We start from the raw sequence: 18,582 nt of genomic DNA, 5'->3' as shown, positions 1-18,582 counted from the left end.
TGTATTTAGCAGCATTATCTGTGTATCACTTGTGGTCTAGAGTATGGCACTCTTTAAAAAGAAAGATATACTTCATTGTTCATACAGAAAATTTATCTTGTGCTTACCCAAGTAACAGCAGAGGTTGCCTGCAGACTGGTGCCCTCAGTATTTTAGTGATGCCCTGCAGAGGGCCCTCAGTGCTGCCTGCTGCATGCTTACTCAAATAATGTTGATGGGTGGTATGTGGGTGATCTGCCACATGGTAATGGCTGAAAAATGGGCAGCTTCTGGTTGGACTGAATCAATGAGTTTACAACTCCCATGTGGTGACCCCTTGGCCACTTCCTTCCTCAAAGTTCTGAATGATGTGAACATTTGAGACAAGAATGAACTATAGCTTATAGGGAAGAACTAGAGCAATGGGACTGTTGAAGGAAGCTTGAAGTGAGGGAGTTATGTCAACAAGGAAAAATTAGATTTAAGGGAGATTGAAGTTCTATCTGTTTTGTATGGTTTAAAGACGCACGCCAGACTGAGCATTTCTACTGTGGCTATTGTAGGCCTTCCTGAAAGGGAAGCAAGATGGCAAAAGTTGTGATACAGCACCAATAAAATGGTGTGGTACATGAAATTAACATTGTCAATAATACACAATATCTATCATAAAAATATATTTACAAACCATTCAGCACACTTACATTGTATAAATCACATATTTAATTTAATGTTACAAAATCAAGTAGAACACTAATTTAGTAATATTCCAGTAATTTTCAAGACAAGTTGAAATGTGCCAAGTCTATTATGACAGAATGAAGCTAGGGAATGAAGGTGTACAATGAATAAGAGTTGCAATGGAATATTATGCTAGAGAGCTGTGGTGAGGTATAACCGTTCTGACAGTGTGATGTAGTGCTGCAGGTTCTTCAAAGCTGCTTCACTATCATGGCTTTTCATGTGTTTGTATCAAACATGATTCGTGCATATAATTTTATTGTACTGACAGTGTTGCAGAATGGCAAAAAAAAAAAAAAAAGAATCAGTGTTATTTTTTACCATGGTGGTATGACAGTGGACAGGATTGTGTTGTGCTGGATCACCTCATACAGCCTGCCAGATGTTATTACATTACAGAAGAATAGTGGTCTGAATATTTTTGTGAAGGGTACGAGAGTGGGACAGTTTTCACCATACATGACTGAAGAGAAAATGCCCTTCACTGCTGTTGCTCAGTGTTTACCACCAGCCCTTGAAACAACATTCAAACAGTCTAGTCTGAGGAGCAAACTTTGGCCATTTGTAGGATATGAATATCCCTCATGGACTGTCCAGTTCTTACCCTTGTACAAAAACCTTCTGTAATGTAAGCAAGGTTTTATTTCAAACAAGTCTTAAAGTCATGGTGTGCCCTTAGAAGTGTGAAGTACCGTCTCACGTTAATCGTAAGGCGTTGCTTTCCTTCACATGTAAATGACAGCAGGCACAGTCTTGTATTTACTTAAGTAGTGAAAACGTTAGCTACTTTGTCACGTCGAGATTGACAGTATGTCGAATAGAAGCAGGGAAGTTGCACTCGTCAATGAAAAGCCACGGGAACCTGTAGTCAGAGACAGACACATCAATGGTAGAAATATCAAGACAGACTATAGCGTGGCAAAGTATCAACCCAGAATACTGTACAGCGTGGCCAATTATCAAGCCAGAATACTGTACTGTGTGGCCAAGTATCAACCCAGAATACTGTACAATGTGGCCAAGTATCAAGCCAGAATACTGTACAGTGTGGCAAAAAAAAAAAAAAAAAAAACGCCAGAATACAGTGTGAGGCCAGCGAAGCAAAAAATAAATGAGTTTGAAAGAGTATGTTTCAACACACTGCATAAATAAATATGCACAAAATAACATCAACATCAGATTGACTTAAAATATTACATGTATGAGTATACGTGGATATAAAAATAAAACAAGGATGAAAGTCTTGTCTTGTCAGGCCGCTACGGTGTTCACAATGGGTTGCCCTTCTTACTCTCCGACTGGCTGCCTCGCTCGTAGCCTCGCCGGATCTTCTGCAGATAGTTGTCCACTGGCGGGAGGAGCAGCGGCAGCTTCATGATGACCGCGATGAAGGGCGGGTACAGCGCGTACTGAGGGCACACCAGAGTAAAAGTAACTGTACATCACGTACGAACATTACTATTTTTCACACCTGGACAGAAATACAATTTGTATAAATATTATTTTATAAATTTAAACTCCAATAATATGTTAATATGCATATCGCATTTTCATAGTTTTAGTCGAAGTAGTAAAGATAGCAGTGATATATATATTTTTTTTTCCAGAGAGAGAGAGAGAGAGAAAGGGGGAGAGGATTACTGCATCACCCTCATTGTAATATTGTAAATTTTTACGAACGATTAATCATTATATCTGTTACTTTATTTTATTGATTTTTATGTTGTGTAAAATGATCCCATTGATTACCACACGAGGACTTATTTTAATTATTACCAAATGAACCAATATTAAGCAATCCTCAATAATACAACTTATCAGCAGACAAGGTGGGAGTACATTAAGATGCCACCGGACGGCCGTGGCTTGCATGACTGGTCGCGCCTACTCGTATTCTCGAAAGTGAAACGTGGACCTCGCATGTGCCAGAATTGGGTGTCGCGAGGCGGAATTTACCGGTCCGCATCAACAGCAATCCATATTATAACAAGTTATAATAAAACACCGCGCAGCTCGTACATTGTGGCGTTCAAAAGGCGCGGAACACAAATATACACCATCTACACTTCCGCAGCACGCAACCTTGGATTAGCTCACCTGTGGGCCGATGGGGAGCGTCCTGAAGCAACCCCAGTAGAGGAACATGTAGTGCCAGGCCAGGAAGACGTCATGGCAGGCCGCAGTGATCAGAGCCACCCACCCAAGTTTGCTCTGAATGAAAGTGAATTCCCGCCAGGAGAGAGTGGCGGTGACAGAGGGGAGCGATGATATGCCCAGCACCACCAGCAGACACGTGGCTATTGCGCCTGCAGCGAGAACAAAAATAAACAGTTGCATCACAAGTAACAGGAGAGAGATTTAAAAGGAGAGAGGGAGAGTTTAGAGGGGAAAAAATCGTATCCACACATTTTCAGCGATAATTGTTTAAGAATTATAACACAACACTGCACGATTCTTGTGTTGCTAAATGTTATGATATTCAAGGGGATTGGAGGAAGGGGAAAACATGATTGCGAAAGAAGTAGCAGATAAGAGAGAGAGAGAGAGAGAGAGAGAGAGAGAGAGAGAGAGAGAGAGAGAGAGAGAGAGAGAGAGAGAAACGATCACACGATCATACTTTCGGTAAAAAAAAAAAAAAAAAATCGGGAACATAAACGAACGAAACAAAACAATATCTTTGGCTGTCGTTGTCTTGTATACTGCACAAGACACATATATTATACGAACCCATTGAGAGGAAGAATTCTCCTCTCCAGTTGAACTCGTTGTTGTAAATGGTGAGCGTGTTGGTGGTGGTGGTGTTAGCGTCTACCACCACTTCGGCCTGGAACCTGGTGGGCTCCTCGTACACCCAGCCAGTCGTCTGCGGCGTAATGTAGGCTACGGAGATGCACGCCTGTTGTGGTGAAACAAAGGCACGTATTCAGAAACGCTTTACTCTCTCACCACGACGATTTTCAAAGGCCACAGGGATGATTAACCGAGTTCTCAAGAATGTTTCTCCTGTTAATAATGTAGAAGTTTTGTTAATCTGTCACTAGAACCGTAAAAACCGTGTCACTTCAACTAGAGCCTATTGAAAGTAGTGGAGGTCACAAGTGTTTTTCATAATGTGGTCCTGAAGTGTACGTGCTACTTGAAGACCTAAAATTATCTCAAACTGAATAACGAGTGAATCTGTGGATCTGTCAATTTGTTCTTTTAACGAAGTTGTTTTCAATCTGCAAATCCCACACACCACAAAAAAAAAAAAAAAAAAATAATAATAATATTACCGATATGCTCAGACTTTTGGGTCACCCTGTAGCATAAGATTATCTCGGATTAAGCAAGTAAAGGGAGACTGAGCGACTGAAGCTGTGGGCAATCTAATTTGGTATAAATGTACAATGTCATAGGAGATAATGAGAATGAGACTATCTCAGAACAAAAGTAATTCGGATTGAAGCTACAACGAGTAACCAAGCGACTGAAGCTATGGATTCTTTCACTAGATCTGACACTAAAGTAACGTCGTGTCATGGGAGATAATGAGAGGGAACGCCCATTCACCACCACGTCGCCGGAAGACTTACGTGTATGCCCGCCAGTCCCAGCATGAGGAGGCCAAGCTGCTTCCTCATCTTGAGCCAGTCGTCCAGCCACTTGGGGAACCTGCTGTACTTGGTACCGCGCCATAGCTGGATGTAGGCCGCGATCAAACCTGCAGTGTCCCAAGGCGGGATATTGATCATGATACAGTTCATAGCGGTCAGTCAACCCACTCAACTTTACATGCATATCGGTGGCAGCAAAGAATGCAAAATGTACATGGAAACGAAATGATAATGAGTTGCAGTATATACTAGTAGAGTCACCCGAGGCTGTAGGTTTCACAAGACCATCGCGTGGAGATACGGGTACTTACCAGGAATGTAGCAGAAGGCGAGAGTCCAGAGCGCCGTGATGGCGATAACGCGGTTGAAGTTCGTCAAGGGGATGCGCTTCCAGTTTTCGTCCCATTGGCCAGACTGTATGTTACGGCAGATCTGGAACCTATAATACCCGCGTATAATAGAATGGCAGACTGTAGCTAGTTCATTTCCTCTATAATTTATTTATAAAGGCTGTACATACTAATGCGAAACTTACGAGAAGAAAGCTAGAATCCATAGGAAGACGAAGATGCCAAACACAACCGCCACGGGCCGCTTCCAGGAGGGCATGAGGCGGAGAGGCACGTCTTCGATGTCTCGCGAAGCGGCAAGGTTGCCCCAATCCACTGGATGGAAGCCCATCGCCCGCACCATCTCGGATACCTTCATCTTAGCGTCCGCGTGGTCACCCGCCAGGAAGACCTGTGTGGACAGCGGGTAGCTAGCAAGTGGTGGCAGGGAAGCTTGGTACACGGATAAATATGTGGATTAATGGATAAATGGGTAGGTAGGAAGATAGATAGATTGATAGACAAAAATATAAATACACAGAGTACAATTTAAGGTTCACGTTACGTTAAATATTATTGCAAATAGGTCCTAATTTGGTGCCATGCATCACTCACACTCCTTTCACGCCCACCCTTCACACCCACCTCCTTGCTGCCCTGGAGGCCGCCATTCTCGAGGGCGTAGGCTGACAGCACGTTGAAGCCTTTGACCACCTTGCCGTCCTGTACGAGACCCTGCAGGTACTCTGCGTTGCTGCGGTAGCTGCCGCGCCACACACCTCATTAGTCATTGCCCACCATTCATCATATTCATGTATATTTATAGATGTTCATGAAAAAGAATGATTTTTAAATGTAAAACACTTGAAACAAACGAGAATAATAGGACAAACCAGTCCAACACGAATCGATCATTCGCAGACACCATTCATGTGGTTAGGTGTCAGTAGGCTACACGCTGCTGATAACAATGTAACACTCACTGCGGTCCCTTGCGTCGCTCCGTGTTGTTGGAGACATCGATGAGAATCTTTCCTTGGAGAAGGGACAAGGGCAGGTGGTCGTAGTGGTCACGCCCCACGGCCACCACCACCATGGCTGCCTCCTCGATGGCCGCATCCTGGCCTGTCAGAGTGGCTCCAGTCTGCCTCACCAGAGTCCTGTGATTGAAGAGGGAATGTTACTGTATTGTCTCATTCTCTCGCATGATTATGAGTTTTGGAGTAAGTTCCGCATGTTGATTTGCGGTTTGTTTCGATAGATACGTTCCCTTGATCTACAATTGTGCTCATCGAGTGAGAATCGCGATAGAAATTTAGAGATAGATTTCTAAAGCGAAACAATAGCGAGATGTGAGGCGTTGGGAACCTTCGCGGGATAACTTGACTTCTATTCGTGCTCTCTTCCGCCGCGGCGCGCCTCCAGGCCTTGGGCGTGGCGGTGAAGGTGTCAGAATGAATCAACGCCTTACATGACAACACGATGAAGGAAACTAAAGGAAGGAACTGTATCCCTGCGGCACATCGAGCCTGGCGTGGGGAGCAAGTAGTCATCCCGCCATTGTCTTCGTCACAGCTGATCGAGAGAGAGAGAGAGAGAGAGAGAGAGAGAGAGAGAGAGAGAGAGAGAGAGAGAGAGAGAGAGAGAGAGAGAGAGAGAGAGATTTAAAGTTTGACACACCTAAGTAAATACCCAAGTAAATGCCCAACCATTCCAGCTTGTGCTACAAAACGTTTGGTGCTGTAGTGCAAAAAAATAATGTTTGTTTCTGAAGCGTGTCCTGTATGAACAAGTTGAACAAGTGGCCTGTTGTTTCTCCTCACAAGACAAAGTGTCATTATGAAAGTCTTGCTTCAGTCTAGAATTTGTAATCGGTATTTCCGGTCTTCGTAGAACAGGAAAGGGAAAAAAGAATATTTTGGAAACGTCATTGTTACAGCTTATGATAACCAGGGTGGTAAAAGCGACGGTGGTGGTGGTGGTGGTGGTGGTGACGATGATTGTGGTGGTGGCGATGATTGTGGTGGTGGCGGTGATAATGATGATAATCGAGATGGACGTGGAGTATTAACGACTGACAATAGAAATAATAGCAATATAATTAAGGATGGTGATGGTGGCGACGTACTGATAATAAAGTAAAGGAAGAAACACAAAGGAACACAAAGGAATAACAAACAACAACACGCATAATTATGAGTCCTTAGTGGGCTGTCTAGCATACTAAGAGAAGACGGATAACAAAGATGCAGGGACTCGGTGGTGGCAATGAGAGAAGGTAGTGAGGGAGGCAGCATCTGATCCAAACCTTTAGATCGGCCCAGAAATCCCCAGTAACTCGCCACTCTCGCCCATTCCTTGAAGGCATACACTTTCTCCTCCTCCCAAGACGCGTGGTGGCGATGGTGGTGGTGGTGGTGGTCGTGCTAATTTACAATGCATACCTTACCTATTACGTACACAACCACCGGATTTTACTCGCAGGCAAATGGGATGCTCGTGTTCTTGCTGGTCTTTCTCAACTCCAAGGAAGGTCTGCCTCGTGTCATGGCTTGCTGCGGACAATTGGCAACCTCGCTGGCTACTCGTCCACTCGCCACTCGCCAGTCACTCTTGAAATGCCGCTATTCCCCAAAAGGCGATTCCCCGTCCACACTCCAGCGACCTCCTCTCCTCTCCTCCTTCCTTTCCTCCCTTTCGCTAACCTTATTTCCCTTACTCGACTATGACTGATAGTAAAAGAACATTAGTGTTTGCTTAACTGTGGAAGTTCTTGTGGAGTTGGTCTTTTCCTTTCCCCCCTGCTAACCTTGTTTTCCTTTCTCGTCCAAGATTGGTAGTAAAGGAAGAACATCAGTCTCTGCTTAACCGTGTTAGTTCTAGTGATGCTTGCTGGTGTTGGGGAGGCATTAGTAGCAGATAGTTAGTTAGTTAGGCTGCGGTGAGAGGTAATAATGATTGGTGGTAGTGGTGGTGGTGGTAGTGAATCTATGTCGCGAGGGAGAAAAGAAAAAAAAGCGTTAAATTTAAGTGTGATATTGATAATCTATGTTTGGATACTTTAGTGTTTGGTAATTATGATGATAGATGCTATATAATTTCTGCTTTTGTTGTTTGTTTGTTTGATTGGTTATTGTTGTTGTTGTTGGTGGTGGTGGTGGTGATGATGGTGGTATCAGTGGCAGCAGTGGTCAGCGGCGGAGTCTTGGTATCCTTGCCCTCGCTGCAGTGGCTGTACTAGGTCACTTGTTGATCAATGTTTACACTCCTCTCGCTCTCCTCCCACTCACCTCGGTCCCACTCACTTCTTGTCTCCTCTCACTCTCCTCTCTTCCTTCTCTCACACGCATCTCTATCCATTCTCTCTTACTGTCTTCCTCGCACTCTTCCTCTCCTCTCATTCCTTTCTTACTTGCCTCTCCCTCTCCTTCCTCTTATTGCTCCCTAAAATACCCACTCCCTCAGTGGTCTTACTCATCTTTCCCTCTCCATCTTTCCTCCTTCACTTTCATTCTCTCCTTCACCCTCTCATCCTTTCCTTCTTTCTCCCAACCCTCATCCCACCTCTCTTGATTACAACTGACAATAATTCTTCTCCCCAGTCACCCCTGCTCACCTCCTACCATGTCTCCTCCCTTCCTCCCCTAATGATCCCCGCCCACAGCCCCCTGACCATCTCCACTCATCCCCCCCCCCAGCAGCCCCCACCACACCAGCTCCCCCTCTCATCATCATCCACTTGAGATTAGGGAAAAAAAGAAAAGATAGCAGTAATAAACATTGAGAAAGCGCACGGGGAAAACCACCACCATCACCACCACCACCAACACCGCCACCATCGCTAGCAGCAGCACTTTTGCACGCGGGGAAACCTCATGAGAAAAGATGACATGCTGTATAAATAGAGGAAGAAAATTAAGTCATGATACCAAGGGCGTCACTCCTTACTGATTACTACTGCTACTATTACTGCATGATAAAGATAGTAAAACAAATGATAATGCTACAACAACAACAACAACAACAACAACAACAACAACAACAACTACTACTACTACTACTACTACTACTACTACTACTACTACTACATGTCATCTTCACTGTCACCTTCATTTTCTGTGTCACTGGATTCCTGTATAGTCACCTTCGTTGTTGTTGTTGTTGTTGTTGTTGTTGTTGTTGTTGTTTTTGTTGTTGCTGGTGTGTGTGTGTGTGTGTGTGTGTGTGGGTGTGTGTGTGCGCACTCGCGGTCAGCAGCTCAGTGTTTGCATCATCACCACGCCCCGATTTTTTTGTTTTGTTTTGTTTTTGTTTTCGTTTTCTCTTTCTCCTGTTGTTTTTGTTATTGTTTGGGTCCTTCATGCAAGCTGGTTGATGTTGTTGTTGTTGTTGTTGTTGTTGTTGATGTTGTTGTTGTTGTTGTTGTTGTTGTTGTTAATGTTGTTGCTGCTGTTGTTGTTATCGTTACTACTACTACTACTACTACTACTACTACGTACTATTCACTGGAACCTTTCATCCAATCGTACAATTCTATATTACCTAATTCGAATCACAACTGATTTTCTTTAATTACCTTGTTGTTCAATCATTTTAATTAACGACACTAGAAAGATAACCAGTCAATCAGTCAACGAATCTTGTAAGTCACGGATTTAAGTCACTTTCCACTTCGTCACTTAGTTATCAATCAACGTCCATCCCTCCGTGGTGGTCTGCGTCACGTCTCACGCTCGGACGGGTGTGGTAGTACTCTGACGAGCCACGCCTCCGCCCGTCACTCTTCACACCCCACATGTCACACCCACACGCGTTAGGCTCCAGTGAGAGATGAAAGACGATTTTTTGTCGCTAATCAAGGAGATTCTTTTGTACATTAAGGCGTCCTCGTCCTCGCCCTGGTTTCCGTTACACAATGGTGGTCAGTTGCTGCTAGAACACACACACACACACACACACACACACAAGTCAACTATGCATAAAATCATGTTACTGTGCTATTTTTTTTTACCACCGTTATTAACTTCAAGGAGGCTAAGAATAATATATCGGCATTTTTTTTTTATATAATCTTACAGTGTATCTTAAAAATGTCTTCAGAAGTCTGTCTGTCATGTATTTAATCCATATGCAATTGGCTCTATAGAAAATAACTATATTATGTGAATTATATTGAATTATACTAAGCATTTCATCTGGTGTGTGAAAATGTGTGTGTGTGTGTGTTTGTGTGTGTTAATGTCTAGTATAGGTGAGAAATTTGCATTCAACAGGCGACAAATAACGAGATTCATGCGGTGCCACAGTCATATCAATCAATCATTCCGTCACCCATCCACTCCTGAGCATTTTTTTTTTTTTTTCATGACAAGCAACTTTTTAAGGCAGATTTCTTGAGCTACAGTATCTTAAACAGTTCTGTCATGTAGGAGAAACAAAAATAATCCCCCTTTCTTCTTTTCTGTCTCCATGCAAGTGATCTTTTTTACAGTGCCCTGCATATTAACAGAAGAGATGACCGTATTAGTAAAAAGTTAAAGGAAAGTAATTTGTATTCAGTCCCTCACCAGAATCAGTCCACTTGGGGATCCTGTATTGCGGTTATTCAATTTACCGTAAATCAAATCGTGTAAACCGATAACAACGAGTGAGCGAGCGCTGAGACAAGATCAGCATCGTTTGGCGTTCGAACTGTGAACTGCATTGTAACTCTTGCTACGTACTACATTCACTTCCCTGAAGAATAAGAGACTGGAGCGGCTACAATGGTGGTGTTCATATGATTCAGAGACAATATCAGTAAAGACAAAAATAATAAATAGTGAACCACAGAACGATGCTGTAAATCTTACAGCTAATGACTCTACAAAACCAAAAAATTGCGGCCTCAGAAGTACTAAGTGTTTGGGAGTGACAAACATTCACTCGAACACCAGCAGCTGACGGCGAAAATAACAGTGCAGGAGCTAAACTGTTGACCCGCACCTCCCTCTCCCCCCCCTACTCTCTGGCGACCTGCTTTCCGGCGCGCTATTGTGGCGATTATTCTTCGTAAGTGGCAAAGAGTAGGTAGGAAAGCTTGAGGAAATTCTTGTAACTTAGCGGGGCGTGGCGGAGCAACAACACTCGATACAATTTTTCCGCCTTCTTTTTTCCGTGACGCCGTCGGTAAGCGCTTTCCCGGAGCTGGTATGCAGAAAATTCAGATACATCAAGCACACTGCACATTAGGGAATACTGAAAGTGAAGAGAGAGAGAAGAGATCAAGTGAAGGAATTGGAGCTTTGAAAGTTTTCCTTCTTCGCGCTGATAGCCTTGGCGCATGTGGGGCGAGACAAGCTTGGGTGTGATGTCACGTTTTCTGTCACCCAGCAGGAGTTCAGGGTTGAGAAAACGGGACGTGCTGTGGATGATAAGTGTTGTTTCATCTTTGTGGATTCGTTTGTCATGCGAGGGTTGACTGGTGCTGAGAAGGCGAGAGAGAGAGAGAGAGAGAGAGAGAGAGAGAGAGAGAGAGAGAGAGAGAGCACTGGCTGTAATGGAAGTCTGACCCGAAACTGAGAAGGTGAATGGCAGGAACAGTATGTAATGGGACGTGTTTTCCTCAGGGGACGCAGAACACGTGCTGGGCCAAGAGACACAGCACTGCAAGGGGCGAGGGGTTCAGATGGGAATGAATGGGTTCCTCTTTAGGTGTACATTCATAACCCTAGGAGTCAGTTTGCTCGTTCAAAGTCCGTTTTAAAAGTGTCAATAATTGAAGAGAGAGAGAGAGAGAGAGAGAGAGAGAGAGAGAGAGAGAGAGAGAGAGAGAGAGAGAGAGAGAGAGAGAGAGAGAGAGAGAGAGAGAAAGCACGCCGTTATTGTATCAGGCTGTGACCACAACACGGTGACTTGCTGTTCCCTCACCAATGTGCTCGAATTATTGCTGGCGGTGGTACGGGGATCCGTGGCTTCGTTCAGTCCTCTGTAGGGCGAGAATTGGTGGCCAGCGGAGGGCTTTGTGTGTCCTGCGAGCTTCCCGAGTCCTTATGCTGCTAGTTAAGGAGGATTTTGTATTCCTATATTAAGCAATTTACGACGGCGAGGGAACTGCATCTTTAGTACATGAGTGAGGCTAAACTAGAAAGTAATACTGTAACTCATTGCCTGATAGAGTAGCTGGTAGCTGGTGAGGCTTTTGTGTTGTTGCCGTTAATGCTCTCTTCTCACCAGCGTCACTCCACCTCCACCGCGCTGCTTCCTTTACTCACCATTCAGTATACGAGTATTGAGGGCTGGGAGCGATAACTTTAGTACATCAATGAGGCCAAAATTAGTAGGAAGTAATAGCTCATTATTTGACTTAACGGAGGCGCAGCAGTGAGCTCATGTAACATGTAAGTGATAATTCCATGGCAAATAATTGTTGCATTACTTACGTATAAATATACTCTACAAACACGTTCTGTTTGTACATTTATACATAATGACTTTCATGCAGGTTTCTCTTATTGATAATGGTTTGTTCTTTTTAAGTAATACGTACGCATACACATCCGTTCCGCTTGCATTATTTATTTATTGTTTATATACTTCATACGTGTTTTTTTTTATAGGTAGTGCGAGCCTGTGCATCCCGAGTGAGGAGCTGCAGGCCGGGGTTTGCATGGTGAACGGCAGCTGGAGAAAGGACCACACACCGCCTCGCCAAACAAACATCACTACCTCCTGTCTCTTTCACCTCTCCCGCACACAGTCACCGCGGGCACCACCCCCGCGGCGCCTTGCGAGAGGAAAGGTAGGCGGGGAACATTTCCTTTTAATTAAACTTCGCAACTTACAATTACTCAGTGAACGAGCTACGTACCTGGTGATCTTTCTTCCTGTCTTTTAGTGTGTGTTTATTTTTAGATTCCACTGACCTCTCGGAACTTGGACTCATCTTATTTCCTTAGAGTGGTGTCCTACAAATACCTGATACGATTATTGCTTTATTATCTACCTCTTTCTTGTCTCTGTGAGCTCATGTTTATTTTTAGACTCCAGTGACCTTACGGAGCTTAGCCTAACCTTATTTCTTCAAAGTAATGTATGTACTGCAAATGTTTGATCTCAGTGTTACTTCATATCTCCTCATATTATTTTCTTATCTAACTGTTTCACTGGCCTTAAGGAGCCTGAACTGGCCTTACGTCTTCAACTCAGACACGCTACAAGTGGCTGGTGTTAGTATTAATGTCTATCTCTTTCTGAAGTTTGCACATTGCGGTTCAAGGCTTCAAGGTTCAGTATTACGGGGGAAGGCGATTCTTGGTCTTTAGCGTCACGCTTTTCCTGCCGTTCTAGAGATAATGACCAGCTGCTTCAACCTCGCCCTTGCCTCGCCAGTTATGCCTCGCGGCCCACAGGTCGGTGACGCGGCATATTCACGCGGCAGACGGTGTGGTGAGGCGGTGTGCTAACAGTTGCACATAACAGTTGTACGTACATAACAGGCCAATAACGCTCGTAAATAGACTCGGTTCAGGTTTATAAATACAAGTGAAGTTCAAAGCGGTCTTGGTCGACGAAAGCAACAGACCTACAAGAGCTGGCTGGCTGGCTGGCTGATGTGGTTGTGCTTTGGAGTGCGGTGAATAGGCTGCTACACTGCCTTGGCCACGCAGAGGTATGGGTGAGGGGTGAGGAGTGGCTGGGCTGGATGGGACTGGGGTGGATGGGATTAGACTGGGCTGGGATGGGGCGGGGTGGGGTCGGCGGCCTGTGGACTGTGGACTGTGGGCTGTGGAGTGTGCAGGAGCGAGGGACGAGGGAACTGGAAAATCTTGCTGGCGTGAAAGTGAAGGTGAAAGTGCATGTGCCTTTAAAAGAGTCAGTGAAGTAAAGGGAGCGCCACTTCTTCCACTCATTAACGTTGATCGCAGAGAGGTGGAAAAATAATATGTTTGAGTCGAGATCCAGAAATTGTTTGACGTCGATGTGGAGTGAAAACAAATCCATGGTTGGAATTTGTAGCGTGTCATTCTCTCGTGTTATTGTTTCACGGTCATTAATTCAATCCTGGGTATAATTAGTAAGGATTTTTTTATTATTTTCGATTTCCTTTCTTCCACTTATATGTTCTTTTCATCTTCTCTTCTTCGCTTTATGTTGTTTTTTCTCTTTTCCTTAACCTTTTTTTGGTTCTCTTACTGCTTTCTCTTCCGTTTTTTTTTATTATTTTTTCCCTTCTCGCGCATTTTTTTTGTCATTTTCCTTTTCACTTCTCGCATCTGAATTCATTTATTTTTTTATTAATTTTTCCTCTTTCCTGACTTTGTTTCCTTCTCTCCAACCCTTTTAATCATCGATATCGCAACCGCTTTCAATTCTTATTCTGTCCTCTTCCTCTTTTCTATAACTATTAACTACTGTTCTGTCTTTTTCCCTCTTACCCCTTCGCTGACTAATCAGTAGAGGGATCTTACGTGTTTCCTCTCTAGTATAATCACAACACCAGCCCTACATAATATAACTGTTAGGTTTTCCATATTCTTACTCTTTTCTCCTCCACTCTTCTATACTTTTAACCATTCTCCTATGTCTTTTCCTTCTTGCCCCTTCACTGAGTAGCGTATAGAGGGACCTTCCGTGTTTCCTCCCTGGTGTAATCACTGGTGTAATCACAAAATCGCCCTTACATGTAGCTGTCTCGAGTGTAGAGGCACCACATCAGATGTCGTAAAGAGGTATGACAGTAAATAAAAAAGTGGCTAGACTGAACTGTCACTAGTTGGCCTTATGGCGGCTTGAGACAAAAAAAAAAAAAAACCTGGCGAGCTGCTGCATCACGCTGACCACTACAGACCGAAAGAGTGACCGAAGGAACGAAAGAATGAAAGGAAGAAAGAAACAGAATAACGAACGAAAAAATGGAATGGAGGAAAGAAAGAAAAAGAAGCAGAACGATGTAGAGAAATCACAGCTAATTAAAAACTGAACGGATGACCGAAGGAACGAATGAAAGAACGAACAAACGAACGAAAGAATGGAAAGCGAAGCAGAATTGATGTAGAAAAAAGGAAAAACTCTTGACAGAAACCTGATATGAATGAACTAAAAGAAAGAACGAAATTTGATTAAAGCCGTCGGGGAGAGAGAGAGAGAGAGAGAGAGAGAGAGAGAGAGAGAGAGAGAGAGAGAGAGAGAGAGAGAGAGAATAACCGAAATTGATGTAGACAATACTACAATTCGCAATGAATGACACACCACAGTTTCGCGCGGCGTGGTTGTGAATTATAGCGGAGGGGAGGAGGAAGCGAGGCGTCAGCGGGGGTGAGTGAAGTGAGGGAGAGGCCGCAGGGAGGTGGGGCAGGGGAGGCAGGGGAAGCAGACACTCCCTAACCCCCCATCACCGCCGCCGGAGACCAGTGATCGTGTAGATGTAGAGCAACACGCAAAAACCCAATTGCACAGACGAAGCGAGACGAAAGGTGAATGAAAAAGGTCGATATTTTTCTTCATATAAATTCCTGAAGGCAGAAGTGTGAATGGACGTGCAAGTGAGCAAACGAAGATGTACAGACAAATCAGTAAGAAAATAATACCTTTTCATTGATTGGAATGTGATATTTTTATTATTTTCAGTCTAGCACGTGCGTCTCTCACTAAAGGATCATGTGAAACACTTCTTTGCCGCATCTCCACTACACTCAAATGGCTTTACTTGAAGATAAACACGTTTTTTAAGGATGTTTTTTACAGTTTTAGTGACATTAACAACATTTCTACATTATTAATAGGAGAAACAGTGTTGAGAACCCGGCTCATCATCTCTGTGGTCCTTCAAAACAGTCATGGTGAGAGAGCAAAGCGGTTCAGAATAAGAGCTTCATATATACGAGTACCAGTCGGGGCTCCATCACGCGCGACACAATAGGCAGTAGTTTGGCGGGAAAGTGTTGGTTCGAGAGCAGCAGACGGAAGTGTGAGTGAGCGCAGAAGGCGTGGCTCGTAATTTCACCTCAGAGTTCGAGTTCGTGACCTTGAAATCAGTTCCATGTGCAGCTTCCACAATCATACCCACCATCCCCACACGTGATCTTATTATTTTTTTTTTTCGCAATACGTTTTCTCTTTCCTTCCATTGTATTACACTTCCGTCCTCCGCTCCCTTCCGCCTCTTCCATCCATCCCTGCGTCACTTTTTATTGCACACGTACACGTCTTTTCCATTGCGCTGAGTACGAGGACGCAGAGCAGGACAAGGACGTGAAAAAAGAAAAAAAAAAAAAAAAAAAAAAAAAAAATATATATATATATATATATATATATATATATATATATATATATATATATATATATATATATATATATATATATATATATATATATATATATATATATATATATATATATATATATGAGAAAACTAGATGGGAAAGTGACTTAGGCCAGTATTCAGAAACGTTAAGAGTGCTTCTATGGTTAATAATGTAGAAATCTTGTAAATTTGTTGCCGGAACCGTAAGAAAGAGCTTTAAAATCTCGTGTAGCTTGAAGTAGAATCTTCTGAATGGATTGGAGGTGAGGCGCAGAAGTGTTTCAGAATCTGGTTCTAAAGCAGAAAGCAGCTGACATGATACTACTCTCTTATACAAGTGAATGGGAAGGTGAAGTGAGGAGAGCAGGGTGGAGGAGGAAGAGTTTCACACCTGGATTGCATGCTTGATTCTTATGTAAAACGCTTTGTTCTCTCATCGGGACTGTTCTCAAAGGCTGCGGAGGTGAGGAGTCGGGTTTTCATGCATGTTTCTCTCGTTGATGATTTAGAATACTTTAAACTATAATAAAAGAATAAAAAAAAATCAAAACCCCCTATTAACCTCCACTAAGACCTATTAAGAGATAATACGTGGAAGATACGTGAAAGGTTTAAAAATATAGTTACTTATTCCCATCCAGCTAGAATCAAGGAGGTCGGGAAGAGCAAGGCACTAGTGGGCAGAGGTCAGGTGGGACGTTGTTAGGTAATGCTATGAGTTGCTGGATCGTGAGAGAATGCCAGCCAGTCCCCATCTCTACACGGAAGGGCGTTCGTTCCATTTCGCTTCAAGGACTCTTTTAATTATAGTCTGCGCAGCGTGTCTCTAAATGGGATCTGATTCTGAGCCTTCGTATGGAGGTAATGTCTTGCAAGTATACAGGTAACACAAGTTTCTGCGGATATTGCTAGAGGTGAAACTACAGGATATTCTAAGTGGAAAATGTTCTATGCACATACGCATTTTGAGGTGATGTTTAGCCGTCGTGTGAAATTCAAGTGTGGCCTGGTGACATACAACGGCCGGGCCGGTCTAGTACTCATGGCGGGATGTGTAGACCTGGAAAGCTGTTGGTGAAGCTGTGAATAATTGTCATGATTTCTATCAGTATTACATGAGACGAATGACAACGACGGACCGATACCGATTACCGATAAACATTACACAGTGACAGTATGGATGCAATAAACAGCAAATAAAATTAATAGGGTGCGTGGCTCCATGTATTGCCTACGCAGACAAGGACTGGGAAGGAGCCAGGCAGCAAATCAGTCAGTCACACGTAGTTTACCTCTGCGACAGTGACAGTGAATAGTTTTATATTATATTGCATACCTTAAAGTAATGTGTAATGCATGGACATAATGTTTCTCCGCCATGGTTACTTTTCCAGCCTGGCCGTTGTATCTGTCGTCCGGCCACTCTTGAATTTCACACGACTGCTAAACATCGCCTCAAAATGTATATTAGCATACAACATTTTCGTCCTATAATAACCTGTACTTTTACCTCTGGCAATTTCCTCAGGAACTCGTGTTACATCCTGTATTAAGGGCCTAAACCATTGCTACATGTTGGCATCACTTATTCCCTGGACTTATTTTTGCTGACTGCCGTAGTTGTCGCTTCCAGGCATGTTAATAAGAATGTCCAGGCTGCACATTTTATTCTTTATTGTGTCGCTCGTACACATGTTTTTCGTTTTAATATACGTATTTTTTTATTATTTTGTACTGTCGTTCTCCATTTTTCTCAAGTTTTTGGTTCATTCTTTTCTTCTATTTTCAAGACGGTATTTTCTCATGTAATGTTACGAGAAGCTTCGAAATTAAACAAGATCATGTACTCGTATCCGGGAGGGTGGCGGGTAGTGGATGGCAGGCTGAAGCAGAGGCGGACAGGCGTACTGGGTGTGACGCAGTATTGAGAATTGAGGAGAAAATGCAGGCTGTCAACTAAGGGGGAAAAAAAAAAAAAAAAAAAAATCAAAACGTGTCTCATAAGTGTGACAAAGCATATGTTTAGTCTTCTCCCTCGTGGTTCCCACCGTCGTTAATTCCCACCACTGGGAGAAGCCATGGCCCTGCACTGGGTTCATTTAGGTTCATGAGAAAAAAGTTGATAAAATTTTGAGGATGCTTTAAGAACACTGTAATGTTTTTCCGCTACTTGAATCTGTAGTAGCGATCTGCGGAATTCTTCAAACATTTCCTTGCTACAATAAGGCCCAAGGTTATAGTAAACAGTGCATAAGGATATTTTAACGTTACATCTATATTACAGTTTTGGATAAGATGAACACTTATGAATTATGAAATTCGACGAAAGCATTTGGACACATTACGTTCAAATTAGATTTTCGTCGAATTCAGAGGTACGAGCATCGACATTGTCTTCCTTATACTGAGGACATGTTTTTTTTTTGGATTTGTTATAAATACATCCTTATCAGCGCCTGAAGTGTGTTCATTTTGTAGTATACGACTTGACCTTCAGAATGGAGGTGTGTGTGTGTGTGTGTGTGTGTGTGTGTGTGTGTGTGTGTTTGTGTAGGAGGGAAACTGGCCAAGGGCAACAAAAAAAAAAAAAAAAAAAACGCCCACTGAGATGCCAGTCCCAGAAAACGGTCCTAAACGATAGTAAAAAATTGAAGGA

At 43.3% G+C, this 18,582-nt stretch overlaps 1 protein-coding gene across 1 annotated transcript in view; it reads right to left on the bottom strand.

The window, feature by feature from the left end:
• Positions 1-640: 640 nt before the first annotated feature.
• The window catches only part of LOC135103119 (metalloreductase STEAP4-like), a 39,100-nt gene continuing 21,158 nt past the window's right edge, over positions 641-18,582 (bottom strand). The window contains exons 4-11 of the mRNA XM_064009160.1: positions 5,626-5,802; positions 5,288-5,405; positions 4,849-5,054; positions 4,625-4,752; positions 4,293-4,420; positions 3,445-3,613; positions 2,815-3,023; positions 641-2,126 (exon numbers count right to left, since the gene is read on the bottom strand). Coding sequence (XP_063865230.1) covers positions 1,986-2,126; positions 2,815-3,023; positions 3,445-3,613; positions 4,293-4,420; positions 4,625-4,752; positions 4,849-5,054; positions 5,288-5,405; positions 5,626-5,802 — 1,276 coding nt within the window. The 3' untranslated portion in view covers positions 641-1,985. The remainder of the gene's footprint in view (positions 2,127-2,814; positions 3,024-3,444; positions 3,614-4,292; positions 4,421-4,624; positions 4,753-4,848; positions 5,055-5,287; positions 5,406-5,625; positions 5,803-18,582) is intronic.

Source organism: Scylla paramamosain, chromosome 8 (assembly GCF_035594125.1).
Source record: "Scylla paramamosain isolate STU-SP2022 chromosome 8, ASM3559412v1, whole genome shotgun sequence".
Classification (NCBI taxonomy): domain Eukaryota; kingdom Metazoa; phylum Arthropoda; class Malacostraca; order Decapoda; family Portunidae; genus Scylla; species Scylla paramamosain.
The sequence above is the reverse complement of the archived record's forward strand: the minus strand, read 5'-3'. Positions and strand labels throughout refer to the sequence as shown.